This window comes from Podarcis muralis, chromosome 10 (assembly GCF_964188315.1).
Source record: "Podarcis muralis chromosome 10, rPodMur119.hap1.1, whole genome shotgun sequence".
NCBI classification, from domain to species: Eukaryota; Metazoa; Chordata; class Lepidosauria; order Squamata; family Lacertidae; genus Podarcis; species Podarcis muralis.
Window position 1 is genome coordinate 69,153,096 of NC_135664.1, and position 19,154 is coordinate 69,172,249.

The 19,154-nt window shown below is 47.6% G+C and overlaps 1 protein-coding gene across 1 annotated transcript in view; it reads right to left on the minus strand.

Annotated features, from left to right (window-relative positions):
* The window catches only part of PLXNA4 (plexin A4), a 598,107-nt gene that overhangs the window by 126,957 nt on the left and 451,996 nt on the right, over positions 1–19,154 (minus strand). Inside the window, exons 7-9 of the mRNA XM_077935356.1 lie at positions 18,346–18,499; positions 15,276–15,375; positions 12,060–12,174 (exon numbers count right to left, since the gene is read on the minus strand). Of these exons, the coding sequence (XP_077791482.1) occupies positions 12,060–12,174; positions 15,276–15,375; positions 18,346–18,499 (369 nt within the window). The remainder of the gene's footprint in view (positions 1–12,059; positions 12,175–15,275; positions 15,376–18,345; positions 18,500–19,154) is intronic.

Consider the following 19,154-nt stretch of genomic DNA (forward strand, 5'->3'; position numbering starts at 1 on the left):
TGTTTGTTGTGGGGGAGGAAGGGAAAGGAGAATGTGAGCCGCTTTGAGACTCCTTAGGGGAGTGATAAAGCGGGATATCAAATCCAAACTCTTCTTCCTCTTGCAGATGCTCCTTGTGGTCCCTTCCAACTCTACCATTCTGTGAGTCTCTATGCTGAAGACTCATCACTGCCCCCTGGGCTTTGGCACCTGAGATGTGTGCTTTCCTGCGACTGTAATTTGTCATAGGTAAAGGTAAAGGGACCCCTGACCATTAGGTCCAGTCGTGACCGACTCTGGGGTTGCGGCGCTCATCTCGCTTTAAAGGCACAATTTAAAGGGAGCAGGCATACAGCTTCTGGGTCATGTGTCCAGCATGCTAAGCCGCTTCTGGCAAACTAGAGTAGCACACGGAATCACCGTTTACCTTCCCGCCGGAGTGGTACCTATTTATCTACTTGCACTTTGACGTGCTTTCGAACTGCTAGGTTGGCAGGAGCAGGGACCGAGCAACGGGAGCTCACCCCGTTGTGGGGATTCGAACCGCCGACCTTCTGATTGGGAAGTCCTAGGCTCTGTGGTTTAACCCACAGCGCCACCCACATCCCTATATAATTTCTCTTAAACTGCTTCTAAAGTTACATTTTAAATGGTTGAGAGCCGCCCTAGGAACCTCAAGGTGAAGGCAGGTTAATAAATCAAATCAATAATAATGAAAAATAATAACCATGGGTGATCAAAGTCTATTTTTGGGAAAGGAACCCTGGCATGGATCCCAGGAGGGGAACTCAGAGCCAGAGCACAAAGACATGCAAGAAGGCCAGGGGGGTTAAGAAAAGGAGGCAATATGAAGAAATTTGGAGATTTCCTTCTCGCACGCCACCCCAAGCCGGCGCCATAACCTTTTTGATCATCCTTGTTTCAAATTCATTAACAAGAGGCAATTGCAGAGGCCCCAATAAAAGGATTCGTTAGCATATAAAAAGGTTTGAGGCTCTGTTAGGAAGTTCATTATAGATAATTGAAGAGGCGAGGGCCGTTAAAAAGGCGAAATCCTCTTCCCAATGTGTGACTTTATCTGATTGACCTAATGTACTTCCTAATTGAAATTTTAAAAGGCAATTTCTTGGGAAGAGGGGATACAAGGGAGTTGCGGGTCTCGCCCTCTGTGCCCAGCATGCAAGCCTTGGGTACGGCCCAAGATGAGGAAGAGGGAACTTTTAAAAAATGGAGATCCTTCCCTAAACTTCCCTAGATAGAGGTAGGTAGCTGTGTTGATCTGCTGTAGTCGAAACAAAATTTAAAAATTCCTGCCATTAGCACCTTAAAAAGTAAAGGAAAAGGGAGCCCTGACCATTAGGTCCAGTCGTGACCGACTCTGGGGTTGCAGCGCTCATCTCGCTTTATTGGCCGAGGGAGCCGGCGTACAGCTTCCGGGTCATGTGGCCAGCATGACTAAGCCGCTTCTGGTGAACCAGAGCAGCGCACGGAAACGCTGTTTACCTTCCCGCCGGAGCAGTACCTATTTATCTACTTGCACTTTGATGTGCTTCCGAACTGCTAGGTTGGCAGGAGCTGGGCCGAGCAACGGGAGCTCACCCCGTCATGGGGATTCGAACTGCCAACCTTCTGATCGGCAAGTCCTAGGCTCTGTGGTTTAACCCACAGCACCACCCGCGTCCCTAAGTAGCACCTTAGAGACCAACTACGTTTGTTAGTTGGTCTCTAAGGTACTACGCATTGTGTAAGTGCCGTGTGTGTGACATCACAAACGGGCAACACGCATCATTGGGCGGAAGCTGAGTGGGGTGTCCAGCGTGGCACAGCTACCTCTCTCACACTCAGGAGGAACCAGCCGTTGAATTGCTCTGCATTCGGCCTCCTCCGCTCCCTCAGCATCGAGGGGGCCCACCCCCGTGCCAGCAAATATTGCTGTGGTCTACCCCCTAGGAGCTGGTGCACCTGCCGTGGGGCCGGTTGCTGTCTCTCAGTCATTAACCTTCCTCTTTCCCCCGCAGTGTCGCTGTGAGGACAACAGGAGGATGTTTAAAGCCCTAAACGGCCTCAGTGCAGTATATCTGAAGGAGCGTCTCCACCCCCATCGTTCTGCCTGGACACTGAGGTCCAGCGCCGAGGGCCTTCTGGAGGTTCCCTCACTGCGAGAAGCCAAGTTACAGGCAGCCAAGCAGAGGGCCTTCTCGGTAGTGGCTCCCGCCCTGTGGAACGCCCTCCCACCAGATGTCAAAGAGAAAAACAGCTACCAGACTTATGGTATTTTAATATTTTGTTGGAAGCTGCCCAGAGTAGCTGGGGAAGCCCAGCCAGATGGGCGGGGTATAAATGTTAAAGACAAAACAGTGCCAGACATTAAGGCCCCGAGCCACCACATCACTCCCAGGAGAGGTACACTGCAGGCCAGGCCCCGCGGTAAGTGCTGACCCCCACGGTGTGCTATTTTGTCACCTCCCTCAAGGATGACACCCGGAGCGGTCGGCTCCCCCCTTCCTACGCCCCTGGTTCTGCCGCTGTACATGCATGCAGTGGCCGAATTAGGACCAAACCAGGATCAGACCACAATCCTAAATCTGACCAAAAGCTGGGCAAGGGGCTTAGGATGCGGCATAAACACTGTTGCACAAGCAGAGAGGGACTCTACCAGCAGGGCAGTACAGTGGTACCTCAGGTTAAGAACTTAATTCATTCTGGAGGTCCGTTCTTAACCTGAAACTGTTCTTAACCTGAGGTACCACTTTAGCTAATGGGGCCTCCCGCTGCTGTAACCTGAAGCATCTGTAACCCAAGGTACCACTGTAGTCCAAAGGGGCACCACCACCAAAACCTCTGTAGGCGCTGATATATTTTAAATCTTTGTTGGAAGCCGCCCAGAGTGGCTGAGGAAACCCAGCCAGATGGGCGGGGTACAAATAATAAATTATTATTATTATATTACCTACCAGCAGGGATTTGCCAGAGGTAGAGCTTGGAAGGCGATGAGAGTCTATGGGTCCTGTCATCACAAAATGGCAGAAAACGGCACCAGTCGTGTAGTGATTTCCCTCTGAACGATGCCAACGTGAGGAATTTAAGATGTTCTCAGTATTAACTGCATTTATCCCCTCAGCTTTTCCCCCAAGGAGCTCAAGGGGGGCGTACCTGTTTCTTCCCCCCTCCCTTCATGCCCACAACAATCCTGCGAGGTCGCTTAGCTTAGCCCTTAGCTTGTAGTGATTTCTTTTGGCGGATGTCGTTTTGTTCCTTTTCCTTACACTGCAACGCGTCTCTGACTGCGAGCAACAAATGCATCCTGGCGTTGCCTGCGTTTGTTTTTGTTTCTTGCGAAAAGAAGCCACAAGAAGCTGCAAACTAATATGCCGGGGAAAGCAAGAGGCGGTAATAAGCATGCCATGCGCCGCGCATAGCTCCTGATTTACAGCTCGCACTGTGTTTACATTATTACACTACTAATTTCCACGGTCATAAAATCATATTTATATTTTATGCCACGGAGCAGGGGAAGGGGACTAAAGAGATCTTATTAGGCCATAAAAGAGGAATCAGGTCAGTGATAACACAGGGAGGGCTTCAAGCCCTGTAAATTTCCTTTGTATCTTTTGTCCAGCCTCGCCACATCTCTCTCTCTTTTTCTCTCTCTTTCCCTCCACCCTTACCAACTCTGCCATCGCCTCAAAAGTCACACCCTTCCCTTGTGTAACAGAAGCAGCCCAGGAGAGGCTCCAGCCGGTCAGAGGATCCTTTAACGCACCATATATTTTATCTGCATTTCCTAAAAGTTTACGGCGCCATTAGCTTGATGGATGACGTACATATTTATTGGCACAGAAGTAATAATGGAGAAGGAGAATGCCCATAACCTTAAAAGGTAACTGAGGAAAAGAAGTGCTGCCTGGGGGATTTATGGAAGGCATAAACGTCTGTAGATAACAACAGAATAATTGAGTATTGGACTGCTGGTGGCTCCGACAGGCTCCATCCTAGTTAAGGGGGCTGTCAGGGACTCCTCCCCATAAAACCGGTTTTATTTCCTTTGTTTATTTTTTAGTGCTGACGAGAAGCGACTGTGAGCAAAAGCCAGAGGATGCCCTCCCCTCTTACTCTCCAACCCAAGATCTAGCTCAGGGGTCCCCAAACTAAGGCCCGCGGGCCTGATAAGGCCTGAGGGATTTGTTTATCCAGCCCACGGCAACCTCCACCGCCACCCACTCTTACCGGCGCTGCGTTGCACGGTTGCCCACTTCCAAATCAGAGGAGCACCAGAAATAGCTTGTGCGCTTGCATTATTTCTGCATGCACAAGCGTTATTTCTGGTGCACATTTGGGTCGGAGGAGGCCAGTGCACATGTGCACAAGCTATTTCCGGTGCTCCACCGACCCGGAAGTGCACCGGAAATCGTGTGTGCGCATGCGTATGGGCATGAGCTCCCCCACCCGCCGGCCCACAGTGCAATCGGCGCTGGAGACACTGGCCCGAGGTGCAGTAAGTTGCTGAGCCCTGATCTAGGTTGTCGTCTTCTTTTGCCATAAAGATCCTGCTCGATCAGGCCAATGGTCCATCTCGCCTAGCACCCTTTTCTCCCAGCAACGCTTCTGAACCCCCGTTTCTGGAAACCGCAGGAGTGGGGTATGCTATTGTGCTTGGGTCCTACTTGCCGGTTGTAGTCTCTTTGACTACATGCATCGAAGAAGCAACATCTGCTTAGCCAAAGATGCTCTCTTGCCTCCAGCCAAGAGAGGACAAAGGACTGTCTTCTTATGAGATAGTTTCTAGGTATATGTTACTTTCCTAAGCTAAGTCTGCCTTCTGGGATCCAAATGTGAACAGAATGATGTGTGAGTAAACTCTTTTCATAGTTTTATAGAAGACTGTGTCGTGTCTTATCTTTTATGAGGGAATAAGGGGGAAATACCAGAACTGTTATTATAGAGGCTTTAGTGAGCCTGAGCAAACACATCCGCTGTGCGTTTAAAAATTGGAATGTAAGAAAGAGGAGATCCTCTCTCAATTGAGAAATTATGAGGAAAAATTAATTAAGAACCCAACAGATGACGCCGCTAATCGAGCCTCTAAGGTGTTACAATCTCAATACTCAGCAATACTAAATCAAGAGATAGAATGGAAAATTAAATTTACAAAGCAAAGGTATTTTGAGTCGGCAAATAAAATGGGGAAGTTACTTGCCTGGCAGTTAAGGAAAAGAAAGAAACAAAACATGATAAATAAAATAATATGGGAGGATAATATCATAGAAGACCCAGAGGAAATAGAAAATAGGTTCACCCAATTCTTTGAAAAGCTATACGAAAAAGGAGGGGAAAACAGTGTAGAGATTAAGAATTATTTGGAACAAAACGAAAAGAAATACATACTAGAAGAGGACAGAATACAACTGAACAAGGAGATCACAGTAAATGAGATCAAGGAAGCCATTAGCAGAATGAAGACCGGGAAAGCCCCCGGGCCGGACGGCCTGTCCGCAAAATACTATAAAACATTAGAAGAATATCTAGCCCCGGTTTTAAAAGACGTGATCAATAACATCTTTCAGGGGGGGAAGATCCCGGCCTCGTGGAAGGAGGCTTATATAACTTTGATCCCAAAAACAGAGAAAGAAAAAACAGATATAAAAAACTACAGGCCAATCTCTTTGCTTAACAGCGATTATAAGATCTTTGCGGACATTATGGCCAGTAGACTTAAGAAGCTCTTAATGAAGTATATACACAAAGATCAAGTGGGCTTTCTCCCAAACAGACACCAGAAAGAAAATGTCCGCCACATATTAAACATCATTGAATACCTAGATATGAGAATAGATGTCTCTGCAGCACTAATCTTTATAGATGCCGAAAAGGCCTTTGATAATGTTTCATGGGAATTCTTATTACAATGCTTGGGAAAAGCAGGCATTGAAGGTCCTTATTTGAAAGGTATCAGGGCAATATACTCAGAACAACAGGCCAGGCTGATTATAAATGATAATCTGATGAAACCATTTAAGATTAAGAAGGGTACAAGGCAGGGTTGCCCTCTGTCCCCCCTGTTATTCATAATGGTTTTAGAAGTAATTGCAAATAGAATAAGGGAGGCAGTGAATGTGAGGGGGATAAAAATTGGGAGCAAAGAATTCAAGCTTAAAGCCTATGCTGATGATCTGGTTCTGTCTGTGGAGAACCCAGTGGATAGTGCAAGCAGAGTGGTTGAACTTTTGGAGGATTTTGGTAGGCTGTCCGGTTTCAGATTAAACAGGAAGAAAACAAAAATCCTAATAAAGAACATGACTGAACAGGAGAAAATTCAACTGGAAGAAAAGACTGGCATTAAAGCTGTGAATAAAGTAAAGTATCTGGGAATTTGGCTCTCACCTAAAAATATAAACCTGGTTGAGGACAATTATAGTAAGGTGTGGCAGGACATTAAAAAGGACTTAGATACCTGGTACAGATTAAAACTTTCATGGACAGGGAGGATGTCAGCCATTAAGATGTGCATCCTCCCGAAATTATTATTCCTCTTTCAAAATATCCCGATAATTAAAGGCACCTCCCTCCTTAAGAACTGGCAAAAAACCCTGACCAAGTTTATTTGGCAGGGGAAGAGGGCCAGAGTAAAGTTGAAATATCTAACAGATTCGAGAGAAAGGTGCGGATTTGCAGTCCCAAATATTAGGTTATACTATGAAGCAGCCTGTATCTGCTGGATAAAGGAATGGGCCACCCTCAGAAATTCAGACCTCTTGGATTTGGAGGGCTTCAATATAAGATTCGGGTGGCACGCCTACCTATGGCAAGAGAAAGGGGAGGTCCACAGAGGATTTTCTAACCATATAATCAGAGGCCCATTATTGGAAGTGTGGAAGAGGTATAAAAAACTGATCGAGAAAGGTACTCCATGGTGGCTCTCCCCAACTAACATCATTAAAATAAAAAAAATAAATATGGCAGATGAAAAATGCACGTATGAGGATATTCTGGAAAAGACAGAAACAGGATGGAGGGTGAAGCCTTATGAGGAACTGAAAGACAGAATAAAAGAATGGTTCCACTTTCACCAGATTAACGCCTTATGGGGTGAGCATAAGAGACTGGGCATGAATGAAAAAAAAATCGAGGTTTCAGGTTGAAATTCTGGAAAGTAATGATAAACTCCTCTCAAAAATGTATAAACAATTATTGGAATGGGACACCAAGGAAGAGCGGGTGAAGGGGGTTATGGTAAAATGGGAGAAAGACCTTGGTCATAACATAGATTATAACAAATGGCAAACACTCTGGACGAAAGGTGTAAAATTTACAGCTTGTGTAGCCCTGCGGGAAAATTTAGAGAAAATGGTATACCGTTGGTACCTGACCCCAGCAAAGTTAGGAAAAATGTATAAAACTGTTGACAACACTTGCTGGAGATGCAGAGATAAGGTCGGGACCTTTTTCCACATTTGGTGGACTTGTGATGTAATAAAAGAATTTTGGAAACAAATTCATGACGAAATGAAAATTTTTTTGAAATATAACATCCCAAAAACCCCCGAGCTGTTTCTCTTAGGGCTGATTGGCAAAGAAATAAAGAAAATAGACCAAACTTTTTTCCAATATGCCATGGCTGCGGCGAGGATCCAAATAGCACAAAAATGGAAAACCTCTGACTTACCTGCTATAGGAGAGTGGCAATTGAGGCTATATCAATATATTGAACTAGCGAGATTAACACAAAAAATAAGACAAAACAACTCAAGTAAATTTAGAGACGAATGGAATAAATTTCTAATTTATTTTGAAAATACCCAGGGAATAAATAATTTATCAGTAGACGATAGCTGAAATCATTGATGTATATTTGCTGTATTAAAACTGTAGAATTAATATAAGAATTGGTAACTCCAAGACCGAGCTGGACGGAAGTTCTGTTAACTGTATCTGCGTCTTTTGTCTTTTCTTTTTTCTTTTTTTTCCTTTTACTCTTTTTACCTTTATATCTTTTCTTCTTTCTTTATTCTTTGTCCGTTTGATGGAACTCCTTTTACCTTGATGGAATCCTTAGTTTCTTCTTTTTTTTTCTTGTTTTTTGATGGAATTCTTTTTTTGTATGTATATATTTGTAATATAATGTAAACCGTGTATCTTTTCTTAATAAAATTAAAAAATAAAAATAAAAAAAATTAAAAAAAAAATTGGAATGTTACTCTGCTAAACTGTGAACTTGTTAACACAAGTTGGAAAGGCTATAATCAGACAATAGATCCTCTCCTGCATCCCTGAACATTCCCACATTAATGGGTGGTGTATAGATAATAAATGATGCTGATGATGAACTAGGATGTCCCTATATTCATTGGATAAATGTTGGAGAGTGCTGCTGTTGTGCTCAGATCCTGTTTGCCATTGAGGCACCCGGTTGGCCACTGTGAGCGCAGGATGGGCCTGATCCAGGAAGCTCTTCTGACGTTCTTATTTATCTATTGCTCTTTAGTCTTTCTCCTCTCTCTGGGCAGCTTTGCAGGGCAACCTCTGCTTGGCTGCCCAAGGCCTGCTCCCCGGCTCGTTCTTCTCGCACCTGTTACGAACCCTCCTTTCTCCATCTGGAGAGCATCCATTCCGGAGACCCAAGAGGGGCGGCAAATCTCGCTTCTTAAGTGGAGGGAAAGGGACAAAGGAAATCAGCGCGTTTGAACCTGAAGGGTCTCTTAAAGGCCTGCTAACATGCAGCAGCTGTTCCGGGGAAAAGGCACAGCCGTGGGATCTGCCAAACCCTGGGATGAATTAATATTTGAAGCCCTCATTCTTTTGTGTCCCAAAGCATGAATGAGCTGGCACGAAATACTTGCAGCAAACAAGATATTATTTCTTCTTCTTCTTCTTCTTCTTCTTCTTCTTCTTCTTCTTCTTCTTCTTCTTCTTCTTCTTCCCCTCTCCCTCCCCTTTTCTTTTTGGCGGGTGGGTGGAATGAGCAACCACCTGAAAACAGCTACGCACGAAAAAAGATGAAAAACTCCTTCAAGGTAATTAGATGATTAAGAACCTTTTAAGCCCAGGACCTAACAGATTTGTTATCTGGAGCTGCTCTTTTTACACATTCCAAGCTTTTATTCTCTGCTTACCGCCCGCCTTATTGCAATCCGCCAACCCGCCCCCCCCCATCTCCCGCTGCTGGCCTGCGCCACCCACTTGGTTCCTACTCATACAAAGCTGAAATCCTTTTCAGAGTCCTGAACAAGATACTGTTCATCTCTCGCACGGCAAAAGAAGCGCAAGCAACAGAGGCTTGCTTCTTCATCCCATCCATTCAAACCGGGCTAGCTTACGGCATGCGGCCGGTGCCAGCGATACAGGAGGGTTGCAGTGCTAGGAAGGAATCGTTGAAAGTAGCAAGGGGAGAGGTTTCGGTGGGAGAAAGAGGTCTTTCTCGCTGCCACAAGGGCCAAATCAGAACATAAGAACTTGAGAAGAACCTGCAGGATCAGGCCAATGGCGCTTCTAGTCCAGCATCCTGTTCTCACAGTGGCCAACGAAATGCCTATGGGAAACCCGTACGCAGGATCCGAGCACAAGAGCAACTCTCCCCTCCTGGGGTTTCTGGTAAAGCCACTTCCGCCCTGCAGAGGAGGTGGGGTTGCGGGCTGCACAGCCCCAGCCCCTGCGTGATTGGGGGAATCCCCAGCCGCATCACCCCCTGGCCAGCCAATCAGCTGGCTCTGGGGGCGTGGCCTGCCATATTTAAGACAGTGCGGCCGGGGATCTCCCTCTTTTCCCATCTGCCAGTTCCGGTTTCTCCCACCCTCCTGCCCTTTAAGGTTTCTGTTCCTTGACCTTGCTACGGACCTTGGTTGTTCGCCGTTGAGGGGCCTGGTAGGAATTTTTCCACTTGGCAAATTGACACCAGCCACTTGGTTTTCACCTACCTCGTAGCAAATTGTCACAACTTTCTGGGTATTGGCGGTTAGGCATTGGTATTGCTCTGTAGATGGATGAGGGGAGGTAGCGCCATCACCTGCCCCACATATTGAAGGGTAGTCCGATAAAGGATTCCAGGGGGCGTGGCCCTGTCCGAAGCCTGGTGAGGTGAGGGCCTAAGGCACGCCCCCTAGCGGTGACCCCAGGGGAGTTCCTAGTTGATGTGCATCAGCAGGACTCCCCCTACTGGTGGTTAACCCTTCCCGGACTTCTAGCAGATGGGCTGAAGCCGGATATAGTCTGTTAGGACCTAAGCCAATACCGCTCATCACCTGTAACCAATAAAGTTGTGGCCTTATTTAGCCCATTAACCTTAATAATTGTGTCATGTGTCATTATTTCCACTGGGGGGGGGCAGGAACTCACCACGCAACTGGTATTCAGAAGCATCGCTGCCTCTGAACATGGAGACAGAGCCTAGCCATCGTTGCTAGCAGCTATCAACAGGCTTCTCCTCCAAGAATCTGTCCAATCCTCTCTTAAAGCCATCTAGCCTGGTGGTCATCTAGTGGGAGGGAGTTCCATAGTTTAACTATGCACTCTTACTTGAATTCTGCTTGCTGGTTTTCCACAGCTATTTGGTTGGCCAGTTAGAGAACAGGGTGCTGGACTAGATGGGTCGCTGGCCTGATGCTACAGGCTCTCCTGACATTCTTATGGAGGTCCAACATCATCTGCGTGGTCACAGGTCTGCCATCCTTGCCTTCTGATATGTTGACAACCACAAGAAGGAATGTAGGCCTTTTGTTGCATTTTTTCCCCTTTCAAATCTTAGGGACTGCGTAAGTTGGCATGATCTCTCTATTAACAACCCATTGCTCCACTTCTTCTCTGCTTCTGAATAAATATCCCAGTCCTAAGAATGGTTCTGTCTTTGTCCTCTCGAACACCACCTTTCCTTTCCAACAATTCATTGGAGTTGCCAAGTGTGTTGTAAACCAGCAGGGCTCAATTCTCCCAAGCCTCCGTCTCAAAGGGAAATTATACGTCAGAGTGAAGTATCCCGGTTACAAATCATCCCACCATATTGTCAGCCTGTTTTGATTGAGCTCAACGCCGGAGGCGTAAATATTCTTGCTTTATTGCCAAGCTGAAGTTTTGAACAAGACGCGGACAGGCCTTTCCAACGTCTGCGCTTTGTGTGAGCGATGCCGATTTGGATATTAATCAGGTGAACGAGTGAAAATGGACTAATCCGATCTTTTACAAAAAAAGACTTGTCTCCAACTGGTCCATTAGGGGGCAACTGTTATTGAAGATACTATATACAAGAAGCTTTGGGATGCTGTACCATTATGTTCCAAATCTGCTCCAGGTCTGAGAAATAATGCTACGGACCGTTTTTGAGGTGCCATTATACACCTGTAAAGCTTTCTTTACAGAAATGCATGTGGCGCTGTGGGTTAAACCACAGAGCCTAGGACTTGCTGATCAGAAGGTCGGTGGTTTGAATCCCCGCGACGGGGTGAGCTTCTGTTGCTCGGTCCCTGCTCCTGCTAACCTAGCAGTTCGAAAGCACGTCAAAGTGCAAGTAGATAAATAGGTACCGCTCTGGCGGGAAGGTAAACGCCGTTCCCGTGCGCTGCTCTGGTTCACCAGAAGCGGCTTAGTCATGCTGGTCACAACCCGGAAGCTGTACGCCGGCTCCCTCGGCCAATAAAGCGAGATGAGCGCTGCAACCCCAGAGTCGGTCACGACTGGACCTAATGGTCAGGGGTCCCTTTACCTTTAAAGCTTTCTCACACTTCAAGAACAATGGCAGTATTCCACCAAATAACGATGGAATGACTTCTGCTTGCACAATGAGACTTGTCCCACTCTCTCCTCTCCGTATCTCCTCCACAATTTGTTTTGGGGTCTTCCCCAACCTTCCCAGCTAAAGCAGCCATAACAGATGGCCTGGAAGCCGGGCAGGGAAGAAGCCAGACAAGCCTTATGTGAAGAAAATTCCACAACTTAGGGGCTACCACAGAAAAGGCCCTCTCCTTGGCCACCCCTCTCCCCAGCCTGGAACTTTCTCAGATGAAGCCAACAAGTTTCTAAAACTCTCCTCCCCACCCATTCCCCTTAAAGGCAAGATGGCAGACCCTGGCAAACATCCCACAGGGCATTCCTACCTCAGGAACCTTGACTCGTCCTTCCAAGAAGTGGCAGTTGAGGGGTTCGTGAGTACAGACATGGCGGTATTTGCACCAGTGGCACCGGTAAGGGCTCTCCACGCAAGACAGGCACCTGGGCAGAAGGGAGAAGAGGAGAAGGAAATTGATAGACTTCAAATGCAAAATATGATCTGGACATTTAAAGAAGGCACAGGGAAAACAACCACACAATGCGGAGGGGAGCAAAGAAAATTGTACTTACTATTTACTACATTATTATTATTATTATTATTATTATTATTATTATTATTATTATTATTAGCATGAATATTTATTTGCTGCTTTTTCACAAAAGTGACTCAAGGTGGCTTGAAACAAACATTAATGCCCAGTGTAAGTACAAGAATAAAAGAGGAAACTGAAATTATCATTAAAAATATATAAATTATTTGTTGTCCACCTTTTTCTCCAAGGAGCTCAAAGCTCTCCCCCACCTCATAACTACCCACAACAGCCCTGTGAGGTAGGTAAGGTGGCCGAGTGGCAGTGTCTAGCCCAGGGTGACCCAGTGAGCTTCCTGAGTGAGTAGAGATTCGAACCCAGGTCTTTCCTGGGTCCTAATCTGCAGTCTAACCACGACACCACACTGGCTCATAAAAGGGGCAGACCCCACTTAACCCATGCCGTTGAAAAGACGAGCAGCAGAAGAGGCCACAAATATACTTAAGTCCTGTCCTCGATGAGGACCAGAAGCCTAGGAGAATAAAAATGTTTCTGCCTCAAGCCTGGACACAGACAAGGATGATGCCAGGCACACCTTTGTGGGCGGAGCATTCCATGAAAGGGGAGCCACCACCGAAAAGGCCCCATCCTCATGTTCCTTCAGAGGGGGAACATAGAGAAGGGCTTCAGATGAGGACTGCAAGATATTGGGGTCCTGAGCTGAGTAAGTCTTTAAAGGTTAAAAGCAGCACTTTGAATTGAGCCAATAATCCAATTGGTAGCGAAGACTGGGTTTTTTTTAAATGTTTAGACCATCCTGCCCTATTCAGTAATCTGGCCACTGAGTTCTGCAGTAGCTGCAGCTTCCAAGTCATCTTCAAAGGCAGCCCCATGTACAATGCATTTCAGCAATCTAACTGAGGGGTAATATTATGCAACTGCTGGGTGGTTTACAGCATATATATAAAAACTGTAAAACATCAGACATTAAAAATTTCCCGATATAGAGCTGCCTTCTTCTAAAAGTCAGATAGTTGTTTATTTCCTTGACATCTGATGGGAGGGTGTTCCACATGGTGGGTGCCACCACCGAGAAGGCCCTCTGCCTGGTTCCCTGTAACCTCACTTCTCGCAGGGAGGGAACCGCCAGAAGGCCCTTGGAGCTGGACCTCAGTGTCCAGGCTGAATGATGGGGACGGAGACACTCCTTCAGTTATACAGGGTCGAGGCTGTTTAGGGCTTTCAAGGTCAGACCAACACTTTGAATTGTGCCCGGAAACGTACTGGGAGCCAATGTAGATCTTTCAGGACCGGTGTTATATGGTCTCGGTGGCCACTCCCAGTCCCCAGCCTAGCTGCCTCATTCTAGATTAGTTGTAGTTTCCGAGTCACATAGCATAGCTGTAGGCTATAAAGCATTGCATACAGCAGATGAATCCAGCCAAAATTTCTCAAATAATTTTCAGACTGGGAGGGACCCCATGGGACATCTAGTCTAACCCCCTGCAATGCAGTAATGACAGCTCAGTTGGATCAAAACTGGATCGCTGAGAATTTCAGTGTTCAGGGTTTTAACCCTCAAAGGAAGCCTGGCCATGACAGAGGCTCAGAAACTAGAGGGCACTGCTAGGACCAGACCCCAGCATCCACAATCTTTCTGCCCTGTCCTTGTCGTATGAACTCCCTACTTCCCTTCCTCGCTGCAAATGTAAGCCTAGACACAAAAGCAAATATCTCATAATTGCTGTGTACACATTTTTCTTTTTGTAAAAAAAATAAGAAAGAAAGAAAAAGGCTAGGGAACTCCCTGGGTTATTCCTATTCCGTCTGTATCCCCCATGCAAACACTCCACCTCCCTCTCCTGCTGGTGAAATCTGTCTCTGCTTCAATCCACCGAAGACTCGGCTGTTCTTTAAATTGATAACAAGCTCCTGCTCTGATAAATCAAATTAAAAATGGATAGTGTATTATAGTTTGTCAAGTCGGAAAGCAAAACACGCCATAAATATTTAAACGCCAACATCTCTGGGTAGCTGAAGTCGGGTTTCCAACCACCTCCCCCTTCTCCCCCCCCCCCCCTTCCAATTCCACCTGCGCTGCTGTTTGTCAAAGTGGCAGAGACGGGGAAATAGGATTTGGCGTCGCTTGCGAATTGCCAAACTGATGCAAATATCTCTTCCTGGTGCAGCTAGAGCACACTTTGAGGGCGAGGAAGTCTGTGATAGAGCACCTGTCGCGGAAAAGGGTGGTGCAAAAATCTGGGATGCTAAAGATACGGTGGGTGCATGCCATGGGAACGCTAGATCTCCCGGCACATGTGAATTGCACTGTGGGTTAAACCACAGAGCCTAGGACTTGCCAATCAGAAGGTTAGCGGTTCGAATCCCCGCAACGGGGTGAGCTCCCGTTGTTCAGTCCCTGCTCCTGCCAACCTAGCAGTTCGAAAGCACGTCAAAGTGCAAGTAGATAAATAGGTACCGCTCCGGCAGGAAGGTAAACGGCGTTTCCGTGTGCTGCTCTGGTTCACCAGAAGCGGCTTAGTCCTGCTGGCCACATGACCCGGAATCTGTACGCCGGCTCCCTCGGCCAATAAAGCAAGATGAGCGCCACAACCCCAGAGTCGGCCACGACTGGACCTAATGGGCAGGGGTCCCTTTACCTTACGTTTGTATAAAGAGGGGACCACCTGATATGCGTTTAAAGCAGGATCATTTCCCCAAAGAATCCTGGGAGCCGTGTTTCGTTATGGGTGCTGAGAGTTATTAGGAGACACCCCTAGTCCCCCAAAAGCATACCCTCCATGTGCCCCTATTTCCCAGGCACAGTTCCAGAATTACGAACGCCATCCTGGCTTCTGATTTGATCCCAGAATGTCCCTATTTCCTTTGCCAGTGCTGCCAGCACCCGGCTCAGGGATGAGGATGAGCTGGAAGGTTGGAGGGTGTGCAGAAAGATCTACGCTTCCCAGAGTTTGCCGGGGAGAGGGACTGGTGGTTAAACCGCAAACTTACGAGTTGTGGACGCTGCAATTGTAGAAGACGAAACTGGTGCTGGCAAAAGTCATCCCTGTTTCCTTGGATTTGAGCTGGAGCTGGACAATGTGGTGGTCTCCTGGAAGAGGAAGAAGAAACAGGGCTTATTCTATCTGGTTGGCATCCGCCTGTCTAGGGAGAGAATGGAAGAGTGTGCCTTTGCGGGTGAAGTCTACACTGACTGGCAGCAGCTGTCCAGGGTTTCAGGCAGACGTCTTTCCCAGTCCCACCTGAAGATGTCAGGGATGGCACCCAGGACTTTCTGATTGCAAGGCAAACCCTCTGCCACTGAGCTAAGACTCTTCCTGCAGCTAATCGCAAGAAAAAAATTGCCTGAGGTTGACCATTTTAGCATTGCATGGCGAGTCCCCCCCCCCAGTGGAAATAATGACACATGACACAATTATTAAGGTTAATAGGCTAAATAAGGCCACAACTTTATTGATTACAGGTGATGAGCAGTATTGGCTTAGGCATTGGTCCTAACCGACTATATCTGACTTCAGCCCGTCTGCTTGAAGTCCGGTTAACCACCATTGGGTGAGTCCTGCTGATGCACATCAGCTAGGAACTCTCTCGGGATGATGGGAGTTGTAGTCCAACAACATCTGGGGACCCACAGGTTGAGAACTGCTGCCCTATGAGGACCCCACAGGAGCCACTATCTGACGTAAGTTATAGGGCACCCCCTATCGGTGGTTTACCCTTCTGTGTGTACTCCCTGCAGACGGGCAGGAGTCAAGATATAGCCTGGCTTCACCCCAATGCCTAAGCCAGGCATGGCCAAACTTGGCCCTCCAGATGTTTTGGGACTACAACTCCCATCATCCCTAGCTAACAGGACCAGTGGTCAGGGCTGATGGGAATTGTAGTCCCAAAACAGCTGGAGTTTGCCTATGCCTGCCCTAAGCCAAACCGCTCACATCTGTAACCAACAAAGTTGTGGCATATTTGAACCCTTAAAGGAAAATACTCTGTGCCAGTGTGTTTTATTGTTCTCCTGGGAACTTTGTGGCTCAGGTGCCTTGGCACACAAATGTAGCTTTACCCTTCACAGAAGTGAAATTCCTAATACCCTAAAGAAACAACAGTTGTCAGGATCCTTTGGCCAGGGAGTGGGGGGAGGGAGATCTCTAAATGTGCGTCGGATGTGCTTTAAAACAGAGACTCATAGAATTGTAACATTGCAAGGGACCCCAAAGGGCATCCAGTCCAACCCCTGCAATGCCGGAATCACCTTGTTTCATAGGAGCCTTCCTGCCCCATTCCAGTAAGTTAAGTTAATTCCATCAGCCCCATTCCAGTAAGTATAGGCCACAACCTTACTCCCTTTCTCCCGCCTCACATCCCCGCCTGCCTAACAGACCAGGATGCTGGCTGATGACAGTAATTGCAGGAATTTCATAAGGAAGGTGCACATGTTTAATGCAAAACTTTAACCCGCCTGCCCTCTTCCACCTCTATTATTTTCTTCCTCACCTGAGAGAGTCATTAATCAATCACGCCAAAGGGAACCTGACAACAACTCATCACCGCCGGCCTGTACATACACATGCACATGCACACTCCTGCATACATTTTGCCATCGGAGTGCCCCACCGCTGCCCATCTACCACGCTGATGACTTTGACAGCTCAGTTAAATGTGTTGCATTTAATAAGAGCTACTCTTCCCTTAGGGATGCGGGTGGTGCTGTGGTCTAAACCACAGAGCCTAGGGCTTGCCGATCAGAAGGTCGATGGTTCAAATTCCTGCGGCAGGGTGAGCTCCCGTTGCTCGGTCCCTGCTCCTGCCAACCTAGCAGTTCAAAAGCATGTCAAAGTGCAAGTAGATAAATAGGTACCGCTCCGGCGGGAAGGTAAATGGTGTTTCCGTGCGCTGCTCTGGTTTGCCAGAAGCGGCTTAGTCATGCTGCCCACATGACCCGGAAAGCTGTCTGCAGACAAACGCCAGCTCCCTCGGCCAGTAAAGCGAGATGAGCGCCGAAACCCCAGAGTCGTCCGCGACTGGACCTAACAGTCAGGGGTCTCTTTACCTTTACCTTTTACTTCTCTCTTGCTGGTGACGTCAGAGGGCTGGACAGAGCAGTGGGAGCAACGTACGCCTGCTTGCCCCCAAGTTTAAATTTGGGCAAGGGGAAAGAGAATGTCCACTTGGATTCAGCACATGTCAGAAATGATCCCCTCCCCTGTTCCGTATCAGGACATTCAAGGTCAGCTCTTGGGTTCACTGAGAAGCATTCTTGATAACTGCCCCCCAAACTTGTTGCAGGGCTAAGCGCCCTTCCCAAATGCCACAGTTCGCCTTCAAAAGGAAAAGGGAAATCCTAAGAATTTTGGGATGGGTGCGTCTGCCTGTTTTGGCTTCTCTCCATTTCCCTCCACACCCCAAAACTTAAATTCTTTTCCCCACATCAGTTTGCACTTTTTTTAATTAAGGAGGAGAAGAAAAAAACCCTCATGAAAATGTATCACTGTGAATTTCTCCTCATAATGTGTTTGTGTACGCAACATTGCTTAATGTGCCCCTTTTTACAAAGCCGTTTCCCTTAAAACAATGCATTTTGTAGGGCTTCCCCGGCCGATATGCACAATGTTTAATGCACGCTTTACCGAACCTCATGCGTTCTTTGTGAGCATGCACTGGCAAAATTCAAGAGACGTGTGGGTTTCAAAGAACGGCTGCTTTTTGGCTGGTGCATCCTTCCGGCAACAGTGAATTTGTGCAGGTGGCGGGCTTTGAGATGGGAGCTGAATTCAGTTTCTGCCCCCTGCCTCTGTAACAACATCCTGGGTGGAGACTCGGTCGGTGTTAAGTTGTGGGCGAACATATCAGACGACACAGCGATTTTATTTGTAAGCTGGAACAGAACTAACTGAGGAGCTCAGTCAGCCTGCTTATATAGAGCTCCAGAACAATGTAACTGTTGCCATTTTCTAAAACTATCCAATCACTGAACGTCACTTTCGATCCTTTATTTGCATAACTATCTACAGTATCCCCCTGCTGGCCCAGGGTGAGAACTTCAGTACATAACAGTCGGACTCACCGTTCGCTGTGATGATCTTTGGCACCTCCTTGGCAGCGGGGGACTTGCACTGAATCCGGCTCCCCAGCACTACGCCGTCCATTTCTGACAGGTCCCCAAAGGTGCAGTTGACACCGTCCGACAGCTCCGGGACATTGTAAGTCTCCAGGACCAGCTGCAGGAGAAAAGGGGAGAGGAGAAGCAAGAGGTGGTTGTTGGAGGAAGCCCAGCGAGAGAGGCAGAATTACACTGGCGGTGCTAAGACAAAATGCCTCTTGCTCCATAAGTGGCATCCTTCGACAGAAAGCAGTGCTCAGGGTGGGGAAGGGGTGCGATGCAGATGTAAACGCGAGGTGGCAATGCAGGGACTCCTGGCACAGCGCCGTGCTGGGGTGGGTTTGCCCGGTGGCGGGTAGGAGTGCTCTGCAGCGCTCATGCAAAGTGGGCAGCCTTTGGGGAATGCCGTGAAGGTTCGAGGCTCGCCGGCACGAGCGACGCTTCTGAGGAAGGCGGCTAGTTACTCACAAGAGGCACTCTGCGGACTACAGAGAGACTGCAGTGCTGCAGCCTAACTCTCTACGCCTCCTCTCCTAGCACCACCAGCAGAGGGAGCTCTCTGTGTCACCAACAAGGCCCTGCACATAAAGGAGTCTACATTATGAAATAGATAAATAAATGGGGCCCACAGGTACAAATCACGCCCTCACAAACTCAGGGGCCGCTACATGTTTGCGTGCGCTGCCATTATTCATACGGATGTAAGCCGTTTCAACCGAGAAGCAAGGTAATAGAAATTGCTTTGAGCGGATAGATAGAGCGGCTGCGCAGGA